The sequence below is a fragment of the Chrysemys picta genome, chromosome 15 (genome assembly GCF_011386835.1).
Source record: "Chrysemys picta bellii isolate R12L10 chromosome 15, ASM1138683v2, whole genome shotgun sequence".
Taxonomy (NCBI): Eukaryota; Metazoa; Chordata; order Testudines; family Emydidae; genus Chrysemys; species Chrysemys picta.
The window spans coordinates 26,367,001-26,380,884 of NC_088805.1; the positions used below are offsets into that span (position 1 = coordinate 26,367,001).

Genomic DNA, 13,884 nt, shown 5'->3' on the forward strand with positions numbered 1-13,884 from the left:
TTCTATAATTCACTTAACTCTTGGCTATTGCAATGGTCTTTTCTGGTTACTTGGTATATATACACTAATACAATTTTTCTACATAGAAAAACTGTAGAAATTTGTACCTTATATTGGATAATTGAATGGAACAAATAGTGTACATAATTGCATGTGTAAAAATACCAAGATCTATGTTGAGATATTATGATTGTTATATTTAAATTTGCAATGAAGGCATGTTTAATGCTTTCTGAGGTCTAACTTCAAGTTTGATTTCTGAAGTACTTCTCTTGAGCCAACCTTCTTGGTAAGTTTTTTTCAAAACTTCACAGCATTAATTCTGCTGCACAAAACTATCCTGATTATAACAGTCGCTTTTCATAGTTTGTCCCTAGTTTCTGGCAGGCAGTTATTGGTTTTCAGAACAGTGTTTCTTTAGCTCACTCACATGAAACGTTTTGCTATATACTTATTTGGTGTTGGATCTTCTGTCAGAGGACCATTCATTATTGTGTACTCTATTGTCCACCATTGCTTTTCAATTCTAATAATGCTATAAAAGACTACACATGTTTCTTTCTTTGGCTGTTACGTATCTAGTGACAGTAAAATGTATCTGTCTACTTTGAAAGGCGTGATATGTAAAACTTTCGATTTCTTCTTCAGTGGGTGAATGCCAGAGAGAAATTTCAACAATCAGCTGATCTTATTGATGCAGAGCAACGCATGAAAAAGTCTATGTGGGGTCAGTTTTGGTCAGCCCACCAGAGATTTTTCAAGTACCTCTGCATAGCATCCAAAGTCAAAAGGGTGGTACAGCTAGCTAGAGAAGAAATCAAGAATGGGAAAGTAAGTTGTTTTTAAGTCTGGTAGTAGTTCAGAATGTTTTGGAAACCTCTCTAAGTGTAGTACCATCCAAATTACTTGTTCAAATGGCTTTGTTCCTAGTACTAATGTGTTTTGAAGGTGTGTGGTGACATGCTTTTCAGCTTTCTGAGGTTGTTCTTGATTGTGAATCCCTGTTTGTCTAACTTGCGAGAAGTAAAAATACATGCTTTTTTTTTTATCAGAATCTCAGGGCTTTGTGTTAACTGTATTTGTTTTTTTCCCCTTTACAGTGTGTTGTTATTGGACTACAGTCCACAGGAGAAGCAAGAACGTTAGAAGCCTTAGAGGAGGGTGGTGGAGAATTGAATGACTTTGTTTCCACAGCAAAGTAAGTCTTCCTTTTTTTGCTACTGTATCAGTGTGTCTGAGTGAATTTTAGTGCCAAAGAATGGGGGAGAACTGAAAAGTCGCTATATAACCATTTTTTTTCTTAGATGAAAATTGGACTGAGGAACATTCATTCTTAATTTTGTTTTTTCTTACACAGAGGAGTATTGCAGTCTCTCATTGAGAAGCATTTCCCAGCTCCTGACAGGAAGAAGCTTTTTAGTTTGCTGGGAATAGATCTGACTGCTCAAAGTAATAACAATTCACCTAGGGACAGTCCTTGCAAGGAGAATAAAATAAAGAAACGGAAAGGTAAAGTGTAAGCTGCTATTTTTATGTATTTCTTATACTATTGAGGTAATGGCAGCACTTGAAGAATTGCACAGAATAAGATTCTTTGTAGAAGAATCTTTTTATGGGTGGCAAATGGAAACGATTGGGACAGCTAATGGAATCTGGTTCTTGGAGGACCAAATCTTTCACCTTCGATCTGTTTGATAGTATAGATATGCAGGAAAGTTGCAACCTTCGTGACTCACCAAAAAATTTAAAGATTTAAATTGTTAAATTCATGTACTTTCAGTTACGATTCACCCAAAAGCCCCATTTCAGTACTGAGACTCCATTTTTTCCTGGTCACTGCAGAGGTATGAAAACAGACTGTGAAAAATAGACTACAGATCTCTAAATTCATTCTTATTTTGGGGGAAAATAGGTGAGGAAATAACTAGAGAAACCAAGAAAGCTCGTAAAACAAGTGGCCTCGCTGGGAGCAGTTCCGATGAGAGTGAAAGCGAGTCTGATGCCTCAGACAACGAAGAAAGTGACAATGAGAGCTCTAAGTTTTTGAGTTCTGGAGATGATGATGACTTCAACCCATTCAGAGATGAATCTAGTGAGGATGATGAAGATGGTAAGATAACATAAATACTCTTCATTAAGAATTTAGCTGTATTTCTGAATATTACATGTGTTAAATAAAGTTATATTTGACTTCAGTATGAGGCAAAATAGAGGACATTTGTTATAAATGTATAATGTGAAGAAGTACACCTCTACCCTGATATAACGCTGTCCTTGGGAGCCAAAAAATCATAACACGGTTTCACCTATAATGCGGTATCTGCTTTGATCTGCCAGAGTGCGTGCTCTCACCCCCCCCCCCCCCCCCCCCCGAGCACTGCTTTACCGCGTTATATCCGAATTCGTGTTATATCGGGGCGTGTTGTATCAGGGTAGAGGTGTAGGTCCTGAAATTAAATAGTTGTAAAACTGTCATTTTATGCTGAGTGGTTTACCTATGATAGCTGTACCTGACATATCTTTTTAAAGTATTTTTTAAACTGCTTTTATGACATAGAATTTGTCATTGTACTTGGGAATGTTTAAGGTTTTTGAAAATGGGGGAAGTGTCTTGATTATTTACTTAATATTTTCTTTAACTTCAGACCCCTGGTTAATTAGAAAAGACCATAAGAAAAATAAAGACAAGAAAAAGAAGAAAAGTATAGACCCAGATTCCATTCAGAGTGCCTTATTAGCTTCTGGTCTTGGATCAAAACGACCTAGCAGTTTTTCTTCCGTTGCTGTTACCACTGCTTCTAGTACCAATACATCGGGTATGAATGAGTTTTGGAATTATTTAGAGTCTCTCTACTTTTTCAAAACAATTGCAAAACATTTTTAAAAGCTTAACTTCTTAAGGAATTGTTTTTGTCTATAAATTTCAGCTACCAGTAATACTAACAGCAGCTTTGTAACAAGTCAAGATGCTGTTGAAAGAGCCCAGCAGATGAAAAAAGAATTGCTTGATAAACTGGAAAAACTAGCTGAAGACCTTCCTCCTAATACTTTGGATGAACTTATAGATGAACTTGGTGGTCCTGAGAATGTGGCTGAGGTAGGTCCAGTGTGACTATTGCAAGTGAAGAATTTGCTGTTTCCCTCCATTTCACTCAATGTTTACATGTATTTTAGAAATCTGATTGTGGTATTACTATTTTTCAAGACGTGTAGTGATGTGAGCTGCATATTAGAGGATTAAGCTGATAAGTTCATTAGTCTTGCAGGTCCTTATAACTCCCAACACTATAGAACGAAATGTAAAGGCTGGTGAAGAGAAGGGATCTGAATAGATAAGGACTGAGGAAAAACTCTGATTTTATTTTTCTGTTAAAATAATTGTTAGGATTTTCCTCATTAGGTAAGAAATGCTGGCTTCTGTCTGTCTTTGTACTGTTTCTTAATTTCCTGACTAGTTAGCTAAAGCTGATATACTGTGTGTAGCAACATATGACTGTGCTATTCTCTTTTAACTCCAGGTTTCTCTCCCAAAAATCCAGGCAGGGAGGACTCAGAGTGGAGTTGAGGACCAGGGAGGGCATGTGTGTAAAGCTTCACATAAGGGGCAACATTTTTACTCACTAGCAATAAGAAAATTTTCTCCTGTAGACTTACCTGTCTGTCCAGCAGAAACATTCTTTGTTCCCTTAGTTCAGAAGAGACCCTGTTACTTTCAATGAAGTTCTTTGGAGTTCTAGTTCCTTTCTTCAGTGCTCTTAAATTCCTCCCCTTACAAGCATCATTTCTGTGATGTTCCTAGCTGCTGATCCAGGGAGCACAGTGTCAAGCTATCATCCTTCACAGCTTTCCATACTTCCATTTACTAAATATTATGGCTTGTCTACATGAAGAATTAGATCACGGCAAGCTGGTGTGTGAATCTACCTTGCATTACTATCCAGTCACAGTCTAGCTGTCTATGGACAACGCACATCAGCAGGGTGTTTTGTTAACATGTTTTGAGCTAGTTCTGTTCAAAGGGGACTAATCCAGATCAAAGCACTCTGTTAACATGCTTAGTCCTGCAATGAGTGCAGTTGGACTGGACTAGATGACCTCTTGAGGTCCCTTCCAGTCCTGTGATTCTGTGATTCTATGCATCGGGAGGGTGCACACAGACCGTGGCAGGCTATTGCAGAGTAAATTCACACTGCAACTTGCTGCTGCCTAATTGTTTGTGTAGACAAGGTCTTAGACTTACGAGTTCCATGACTTAACTACAGTAACAGTTAAATTCTCTAGTTACTAATGATGCTTCCATTATCAGGCAATAAAAAAACACTAAGATTGGTAACCTCTGCTTTATTGGGTTGCCTTTTTGATTCTCAAGGTTATTCCCAAATAGGAGTATTGTGCACCGCTCAGTATTGCCTCAATCAGGCAGTTTTCAGTTATAAAATGTATCTTAGTCTTTCGGTACTTGCAGTGAATTCTTTTGCTGTCCTCTAAGGATAGTGTGTGAATAAATAGCACTGATGTTTGAAGTAATTTCATGTTCGATCATTTCAGCACCTCTATGATAAGGTTAAAAATGTTCCTTTGTTTTAAAGATGACAGGCCGCAAAGGGAGAGTTGTAAGCAATGATGATGGCAGCATATCTTACGAGTCAAGGTCTGAACTTGATGTACCTGTTGAAATTCTAAATATCACAGAAAAGCAGAGATTCATGGATGGAGACAAGGTAAACTACTTCTGTGTAACTTCAAGGAATAGTTTTATGTTGGAGAAATTATAGCAGGTCTGTCCACAAGCTGTAGGTGCTAGACTATTAAAATGTGCCGTTCCAAGCACAGTATAATGGAAATTAACTGATCCAGAGAATCATATACCCATTTTGCTCCTAAAAGCTCTGTCAGATACGTGACTTCTATGGAATGCCCTGAAGGTCAACAGGCTTTTTCAGCTGGGAATGGGAATTTAACCTGTAGCTTTAAGTCTTTTCTGTTTAAAAGGGGAGACTCAAATTCAAGTTGACACGTGCTTCCAGGAGCCACGCAGAGCGGGAAAAGCCCCCAATCCCGCTCCCCGGTAGGAGCTTGAGGGCTGGATTAAAACGTTTGGAGGGCCAGATGTGGCCCCTGGGCCATAGTTTGCCCACCCCTGTTGTAGAGGCTGTGGAGGCCTGAGTGATATAGCTGACCCTCAACTAAACAGGGACACAGTTATCGGACTAGCTGCACCTCTGACCCCTTGCTGAGTGCATTGAGTGCAGCCGCTTATGTTTCAGGCCACCTCACCTCTCCTGCGATGGAATCATGCAGCTTCTCCGGGTCTTAGACTGGGTTCTGCACTGCAGGACACTGGCTCAACCATACTTACCCCCAACAGATCTGGCTGGGTTCATGTACCTCCAGTTCTTCCCTCTGAGAGCTTCTAACCAGTGCATTAGTGACTCAAAACAGCCTTTTTAAATCAAAGTATTTAACAGTAGGAACAAAACAAGAGAAAAGAGGCTTTAAAACTAAAGTTCCACATGTCTGTCTTTCTGTCTGTCTGTCTTACCTAAAGGCTTACCAGCTTCCTGGAAGCTTAGGAAGGTCTAACTTCTTCAGACCCACAGGTTGGTGTCTGTCCCACCATGAATAGCTGCCAACTACTGTTTCCACATTAGATTGAGCAACTTTAACTGTTTGTAGGCCTTTTGCAATGTTGTAGCCATGTTGGCTCCAGGATATATGAGAGACAAGGTAGTTGAAGCAATATATTTTATTGGACCAACTTCTGTTGATGGAAGGTACAACCTTTCAAACTACACAGAGTTCTTGAGTTCTGAGGAACCAACACCCCCAGACCTGAAGAACTCTATGTAGTTTGAAAGCTTGTACCTTCCATCAACTGAAGTAGGTCCAATAAAATATTTTCTTACCTGCCTTGTCGCTCTGATAGACCTTTTGGTTCCCAGCCTTTGCAAAACAAGCTGTTAACTTGGCTGGAGCCAAGGAGCTAAGATCTTCCCATTTAATAGCTCAGGCATTGTCTTTTGATTCCTCTCAGTGTTTGGCTGGAGGTGTCTCGTATGGAGTCCCTGTCTTGCCTTCCTGCTTGTTTTTCCAACAGCCTGCTAGTAAACTAAATCAATATATTCATACAGTAAATGCTCTAATTAATGGTCTCATACAATATTCATAAGTTAGAGCCTCTCCATATTGCCTATACCCACAGTCCTGTGAGATGCACAAAGACCAACTTGAGAAATCATGTTTTCCATCTGAAAGTTTTACACTGACTACTGTTAAAAGTAACTTCTCAGACTACAGAGAGCCTATTTTTTTAGCTTGGTTGTTATCTTACTACCCTCACTAAATTGTTTGAGTGAGTTGTAACTTAACTTTGCTGTTGCAGTTTTGTTACAAGTTGCATGTAAATATTTAAATCTTTTATCCTGTTTTATAAATACTTGAGTATTTTCACCTGAGGATCAAATGCCAAAATGGTTTTGTACTTGGCTATCAAGGTACCCTTATCCAGTGCAGCAGCCTTATAATTTATATTGCTTGTGGTCAGATGCCACCTTAGTTGCTATAGGAGTTTTTCTCCCTTTCTTTCATGAGGGGCTGGCCTACATCACAGGAGCCACTCCTCTGCCATGGCAGGACTGGATGCAGATCCCTGCTGTTCTCCAACTGCAAGAGGGAGTTGCTGGGGAAGTAAAGTTGATAACCCCCTTTCCTCTCTCAAGGGCTGTGTGCCTGTAGCATTTGTTTAGCCTAAATGCAAGAAAATTAAAGCTGATTCTCTTTCTCCTCCCCCCACCCTCCATGTGACAAGTACCAAAGCTAGTGGTGTAGCTCCAGTCACATAGCAATCGGCAATTCCAAAATCAGCTGTTTTTTCACAGATCTGGAAACTAAGGTTTGGTCTAAAACTTCTAATTTTTCTTCTATGTAAAAGAACATTGCCATCATCTCAGAAGCTGCCAGCTCAGGTATTTCATTACAAGCCGACCGTAGAGCTAAAAATCAGAGGCGGAGAGTGCACATGACTTTGGAGTTACCATGGAGTGCAGATAGAGCAATACAGCAATTTGGTGAGTTAATGTCTGTGTTTTAATTCATCAAGTTCAGAAATAATCTTCTGCACCGGGCATGTCGATGGTTAGTTTTGGTATAATATGGAGTATTCTGTTCGTTAAGTGCTGAGTTCTCTCTCTAATTCTGGTGAATAAAAGGGTGGTGTATACAGAGATTTGTAAATGCTAGAATTAGTTGTTTTGCATGTTCTGTGCATCTTCAAGAAGTAATCAGAAATTTTGGAGTGTTGCATTTGGTAATGTTCATCTGCACATAGTTTTATAGTAGTATTTACAGCATAATCAACAATTTTCTAAATGTTGTCTTGCTAGTGGAGCAGCAGGATTGCTAAATTTAGTTATATTTAAGCTCCACCCCTCTGCCCATCCCATAGTAAGGCCAACTGTCTATGCCCCTCAGTAGAATTTTTACCTGTAGGCATAGTGTAAAAAGCCTAAGCAAAATTGGTAGTATACCTTGTTTCATAGTATGTGCATCCACAAACATTTCTCCTTTGTGCATAGCAGTTACTTGTTTCTCTTTACAGGATTTGTCTAAAACTGGTATAAATAGTATGTTTTTCTGAATTTTTTTAGTCCCTATCACATTGACTCTACTTAAGAATGTATTAAGTCTGTGAGTGGCAAAAGTATCAGTCTCTCCCAATTGCTTGTTTAGGATTCTGGAGGAGACTTTGTTCTACTTTCCCATCAAATGTTCCATGGAGCTCCTGGTTGGTTTTTGTAACACTTTTTTCTCACTTTTAAATACACAGGAAGAACTCACAGATCAAACCAAGTTACTGCACCAGAGTATGTGTTCCTAATTTCCGAATTGGCAGGAGAGCAAAGATTTGCATCTATAGTTGCCAAAAGATTAGAGAGCTTGGTAAGACTGTTACATATAGCTCAGTTAAAGCAGTGTACAGAGTTTATTTTTCAGTACAGAGATCTTTTGTATGTTTTAATTACAAAGATATTGTCTTGACAGGGAGCTCTCACTCACGGTGACAGAAGAGCAACAGAAACTCGAGACCTTAGCAGGTTCAACTTTGACAACAAGGTGACATCTTTGTTTTGTTTGTTTTGTTTTTTAAATAAAAACAGATTGCAACAATACTTATACTAGGCAAAATGAAAAACTGCCTGTGAAGGAATCCCCCCCCCCCCCTCATTCTTTTTTGAACTGTTGCATTTTGCTTCGCTCTCTGCCTGCTGTTTGGGGCGGGAATGTTGTACTCTGCTTAGAAAGTGCCATGTGAAATTACAGCATATATAGATGACTTAATCTACCAGGTAAAGTTCCATGTTTTAACCCTAAGCAGTTTGCTGTCTTTCAGTCAATATGTTGAGCATCCTGAACCTTGGGAAATGAGCATGTTAAGGAGAAATTAACAGACTGGGCTATTACCGTACAATACATCTTGTTAAACTGAGACATTGATTAGAATTTTCCCATTTTCTTCTTCCATGCTCTAATTTGGTTGTTTGTAATTTGGATTATGAATGGAAAAATTATATTCAGGCAAGGATTAAAAAGAGTTCTTTAACCCATGGTGTATATCAGCATGCATACTATGATTCTGAGGCTTAACCCATATGCAAAATTTTTACAGTACTGTACCTTAATCTTTTTTCTTGATACAGTATGGGAGAAATGCTTTGGAGATAGTTATGAAATCCATTGTGAATTTAGATTCCCCAATGGTGTCCCCACCTGCTGACTATCCTGGAGAATTTTTTAAAGGTAATTGTAATTCACTGTTTTCTAGCCTCTAGTTTTTGGTCATCCTTTTTCAAAAACACTTATTTCTGTTTTTCTAAATGGTAGTGAGTGAGGTTTAAATGTAAAGAATTATTCTTAATATCAAGTGGCTTAATTCTGTTCATATTACCAGTACAGTTCTTCTAATTTTGTTTAAATTAACTTGTGAATTTTATGTACTAGTTCATAACCCAAACATGAGATCCATTTCCCCCATGATAAATACAGCTGAATATAATTCCCATAAAAATGTTTAAGGGAACATGTATGGTTATTGTATGCATAGGAAAATTTGAAGTTAAATTCTCTTTAAATTCTCTTTTCCTATGGGTACCAATTTCAGGGAATGCTACAATCTTGTCTAGTTATGGCTATTTAACCACAGTACTACCAGCAACTGTTTAAAAACCTTGCCTGATTGTCATCCTTTTTAAAAAGCTTATTTTGCTCTTTGGTTGATCAAAAATGTAGTAATATTGGTATTCTTCTCTACCCATGTTTCGACTGGACCAGAAGCTAAGGCTTTGTATCGTGACTTCCTAGCATATGGATCAGTCACAAATTTTATATAATATGGGTTGTGCAAAGATTTGGAATTGGATTTTTGGGGCAGGAGTGGGGATTATCTGCTGCTCCAGAGGTAACACAAATATTGGTTTCCTAGCTATTTTCATTTTCTTGGCAATGATATGCTTATTCAGAGGACAGGACAAAGGTGGCTTCAGTCCTTGTAACTTTTTCTTCCCTTAGATGTTCGGCAAGGATTAATAGGTGTGGGCCTAATAAATGTAGAAGACCGATCAGGAATTCTGACACTTGACAAAGGTATTGTTTTTGGTATATCTGTCAATGTTGATAGCTGATGTATAATTTATTGTCACATCAGAAATCACTTTTGTGATTATAAAACCACAGACCTGGCAGTGAGATTTGGGGGTAAATGTGGCACCTGAAACTTTTCTTTCATTTATGTCTAGATTTGAAGTTAATCTCTTTAAGAAGTGTATGCTTTATTTCAAAACCACATGTTTTGCTTTGATCGTTTGAGAAATTTGATTTAGTTAATTTTTAAAACATTTGAATTCTAGTTTAGGACTTAACTTCTACCAGAATTCTCTCTCCTAAGCTGTGCACTTTATACATCATATGTGATTCTTTTTAGATTACAACAATATAGGAAAGTTCCTGAATAGAATTCTGGGAATGGAGGTGCATCAGCAGAATGCTTTATTCCAGTATTTCTCGGATACGTTAAATGCAGTTATACAAAATGCTAAAAAGAATGGAAGATATGACATGGGTATTTTAGGTAAGTCAATTAAATTTCTTAAATTTTTTTCTGCTCCTTAATCTGCTTCTCTTACACAAATTCTTCCGTTCTTGGTTTGGTTTTTTTAAGATCTTGGGTCTGGAGATGAGAAGGTCAGAAAGGCAGATACTAAGAAGTTTTTAACTCCGGGATACTCTACCTCTGGACGTGTAGAATTATACACAGTAAGTTAATTCCATGTTTCTTCAAACTGCCATAACTTTAGTTGCCCTTGAAAATCCTTAATTTGAAACTTCAGTTCTTAATTTGAGACTTGGCATCCTACTATGGAGGCTTGTAAACCTGTTACTGAAAGAATGAAGTTCCTTGTCTTCTTGTAAAGAGCACTGTTAATTGTTTTGACTTAATTGTTTGTATGTAATCTCAGTAACTGTTCCAAAATGTGTTTAAACATCCTTGTTTTAATGTCTCTTGTAGATCAGTGTAGAAAGAGGTATGTCTTGGGAAGAAGCAACTAAGATTTGGGCTGAGCAAACTGGACCAGATGACGGATTTTATTTATCTTCGCAAGTGAGAATCTACTATTAAAATGTTCTGTTCATATTTCTCAGCTGCATTTTTTTTTTAACAGAACAATTTTAGGGCTGCCCCAATAAACTTCACTAACTTGATTTCTTTCACATTAAGTGTGTAAAGTGAATATATTCAGAACTTTAAGATTTTAATTTATTTTCAATCCAGTACAATCACTTTTTTATTCAGTTTAGCAAAATGCTTTCAGATTTTTATAAATGAGCACATTCATTTTAAAAATGATTTTGTGGTTTATGTAACTTTTTTTAATCATAAGCACTGATGACAAAACACTACTTTTAAGATATTCAGGACAGGTATCAAATGTAACCATACACTTAGTATTAAGTGGTATTCATCTTAAAATGTGTGTGCTCATCCTACATGCAAGGAAAACAGTGTATAATCTCAGACATTAGGGTGTGGATTATGGTAATCATGACACCTCTTGGAAGCCAGTGCCCCGATCTTTCACCTCGTGCCAAACTATCATTAAGGCATGTCATTACTAGACCATAATACACACCCTGTTGCATCATATTGGTTAATTCTGTACTCATTTTAGTTGTGAACCAATATGTATATAGAATTAGAATCTGCCCATGTTTAAACTTACAAAATAATCATTTTTTTTTTCCAGATAAGAAATAATAAGAAAACTGCTATCTTGGTAAAGGAAGTGAATCCCAAAAAGAAGCTTTTCTTAGTATACAGACCAAACACTGGAAAACAACTCAAATTGGAAACGTATGCAGACCTGAAAAAGAAATATAAGAAGGTGACCTTTTAAATCAACATTACTTAAAAAGTAGTTTCTTTGTGGTAAAAGACAATGCAGGATTTTTCAAAACTATGTCTGTCCATACACAATATGGTGGCAAGTTATAGAAATACTGCATAAACAACACTGGTTAAGTAAACTTCATCCAGTACAAGCCTATAGTTATCTTTATCCAAAAAGATCTTTAGGGCTTTGCAAGCCTGCCTAAACAAATAGTGTTTTGTATCTGCAAAAACTTATCAAAAGATCAATCGTTCCATTAAGACTTTCCACAACCTAGAAGCAGCTTTCCAAACATCAACTAGGGAGAAGGTTCAACTGCAATTCAACTTACAGAAGATGCTTTATTGCCAACATGTTTGACCACTAGGTACAATATACTCTAACCATACATGATTCTGAACTTTAGAAACAGTAGCAGGGAAACAGCCGAAAGTGCTGAAATTAATCCTTTCATTTGTCCCTCAAGATTGTATCAGAGCAACACAATTGCTTTAGTAGCCAGTGTTTTCATAGGCAAGTTAAGAACTTACACTATGCTTATAAGAATAAGTGAATGAAGTGCACTCAAGTGTGACGATGTCTTTGAGCTTGTCATTTTATAAACGAGGTTCTTGGATCTAGACGTCTCAATCAGTGAGATTCTACTATACCTAAACCTTTATTGACCTCCTTAGCAGGATTTCCACTTTTAGCATGGATGAACCAAAATGCATGCCGAGCATTATAACTTGGGATTTGTTCGTATTTAGTACTAAAAACAAAACCATAGGCGTATCAATATTATCTGTTGCTCCATTGCTACAAGCAAAATACGGTGTGCTGTTCTGTAGTTTTCAGAAGCCACGTTTATATTTTAATACAACTTTTAAATGGCTTTTCAGGTACCTTCTGAAGATGCTCTACCACATTGGCTAGAGCAGTACAATTCATCGGCAGATACCTGTACCCATGCTTATTGGTTAGTATTTATATGTATATAAACAGGTTTTCTACCAAGGTGTTTGACTAAATCTGTTACTTTATCACTTGGACCAGGAGTCTGCAGTTTAATTTATCAACTTCATAAAAATTCCAAGAGCCAATATTGGTCACTTCATGTAATTTCTGAAGGAGTCTCAAAGTCAACAGTCCAAGTGGTAATCTGCAACTTCTTACCTTACAAGAGAGAGAGGAAACTATGAACTTGTTTTCAGACTTCAGTTTTTAGTTCAGAGTGGGCATAATGAAGAACTTTTGAAATTACCCAGAGGGACTAAAAGTATCTCATGCTTTGGTAAACCTATTGATCTGTTGAGATGTATTCGATATAACTAACTTGAAAAAATGTAAACTCAGTAACTTTAGCTAGATTCAGAGTTTAGATGGTTGAACTAAAGAACATTAGTTTTAATGCTGATTCTCCTAGCAGTATGCTGTTAAACCCTCAACATCTGGTGCCTTGACTTCTCAGTGCTAACCACTGATGAAGAATGTCAGTGTGTTAGTACCCGAACAGCTGAATTTGTTTACAGAGCACTTACCCTCTTGCTATTTCTAATGGACATCATTGGTCAGAGCCTCAGCTGGTGTAAATTAGTGTAGCTCTAGTTCTTTAATGCAGCTATGTCAGTTTACACCCGCTGAGGATCTAGCCCGAGATGTACTTTAAAAGCCATTTTGTGAAGTAGCTTTATCTATGTCCCCATCTCACTATCCAGCTTGACTATCTTCACTTTCTCATCCTTTAGTGTTTACTTACACAAGTACAGATCATTTGAATTGCAAAATACTCTCCCTTTTTCTTTAATGTGTTAAACTCTCTTCCTCCTCCAGGAGAGGCAATTGTAAGAAAGCAAGCCTGGGATTAGTTTGTGAAGTGGGCCTCCGCTGTCGAACTTACTTCGTCTTGTGTGGTTCAGTACTAAGTGTCTGGACAAAAGTGGAAGGAGTTCTAGCCTCTGTGAGTGGTACAAATGTGAAAATGCAAATAGTTCGGCTAAGGGCGGAGGATGGACAGAGGATTGTAGGTAAGCAAGTTTGTCCGTTATTTTACCTTGTCTCTGCTGGACCACATAGCAGTCAGTTAACTCTTCAGTCTATACACTGAGTCTATCTTCTGAGTTTGTGTAGGAGGTATACAGGTACACATAGAGAGCAGGCCTTTGTGCCTTACTATAAGTAAGTATTTTGACTTCTGTATTATGAGTTGTTTGCATGAGGTTAAAGGGGAGGAACTATTCCAAACCAGCCTTCTGTGAAAACTTCCACCGGCTAGAGCTGAAGAGCAAAAAAAAAAAATGTAGTGGGTGTGAATCACTTCAGGCTAAGCAGCAGGCGCACTGTCGAAAAGGTAAGGGTCGTTGCACCCCTACACTATTGGACCAGTGTGTTGCACTTTCCCCCTCCTGTTTATCACCTGATGCATATTTCCCAACAAAGGCAAGATCCACCTCTGCCCCAATAC

At 37.8% G+C, this 13,884-nt stretch overlaps 1 protein-coding gene across 10 annotated transcripts in view; it reads left to right on the forward strand.

Moving 5' to 3' along the window:
- SBNO1 (strawberry notch homolog 1) overlaps positions 1 to 13,884 on the forward strand; it is a 42,000-nt gene that overhangs the window by 24,633 nt on the left and 3,483 nt on the right. For all 10 annotated transcript variants that reach the window (XM_042852518.2, XM_065568066.1, XM_024101387.3 and 7 more), the window contains 18 exons: positions 649 to 831; positions 1,101 to 1,198; positions 1,358 to 1,509; positions 1,913 to 2,110; positions 2,646 to 2,816; positions 2,928 to 3,097; positions 4,590 to 4,721; positions 6,932 to 7,067; positions 7,826 to 7,938; positions 8,041 to 8,112; positions 8,697 to 8,796; positions 9,565 to 9,639; positions 9,977 to 10,123; positions 10,214 to 10,308; positions 10,562 to 10,654; positions 11,298 to 11,435; positions 12,323 to 12,399; positions 13,254 to 13,447. In XM_042852518.2, coding sequence (XP_042708452.1) covers positions 649 to 831; positions 1,101 to 1,198; positions 1,358 to 1,509; positions 1,913 to 2,110; positions 2,646 to 2,816; positions 2,928 to 3,097; positions 4,590 to 4,721; positions 6,932 to 7,067; positions 7,826 to 7,938; positions 8,041 to 8,112; positions 8,697 to 8,796; positions 9,565 to 9,639; positions 9,977 to 10,123; positions 10,214 to 10,308; positions 10,562 to 10,654; positions 11,298 to 11,435; positions 12,323 to 12,399; positions 13,254 to 13,447 — 2,344 coding nt within the window. The remainder of the gene's footprint in view (positions 1 to 648; positions 832 to 1,100; positions 1,199 to 1,357; positions 1,510 to 1,912; positions 2,111 to 2,645; positions 2,817 to 2,927; positions 3,098 to 4,589; positions 4,722 to 6,931; positions 7,068 to 7,825; positions 7,939 to 8,040; positions 8,113 to 8,696; positions 8,797 to 9,564; positions 9,640 to 9,976; positions 10,124 to 10,213; positions 10,309 to 10,561; positions 10,655 to 11,297; positions 11,436 to 12,322; positions 12,400 to 13,253; positions 13,448 to 13,884) is intronic.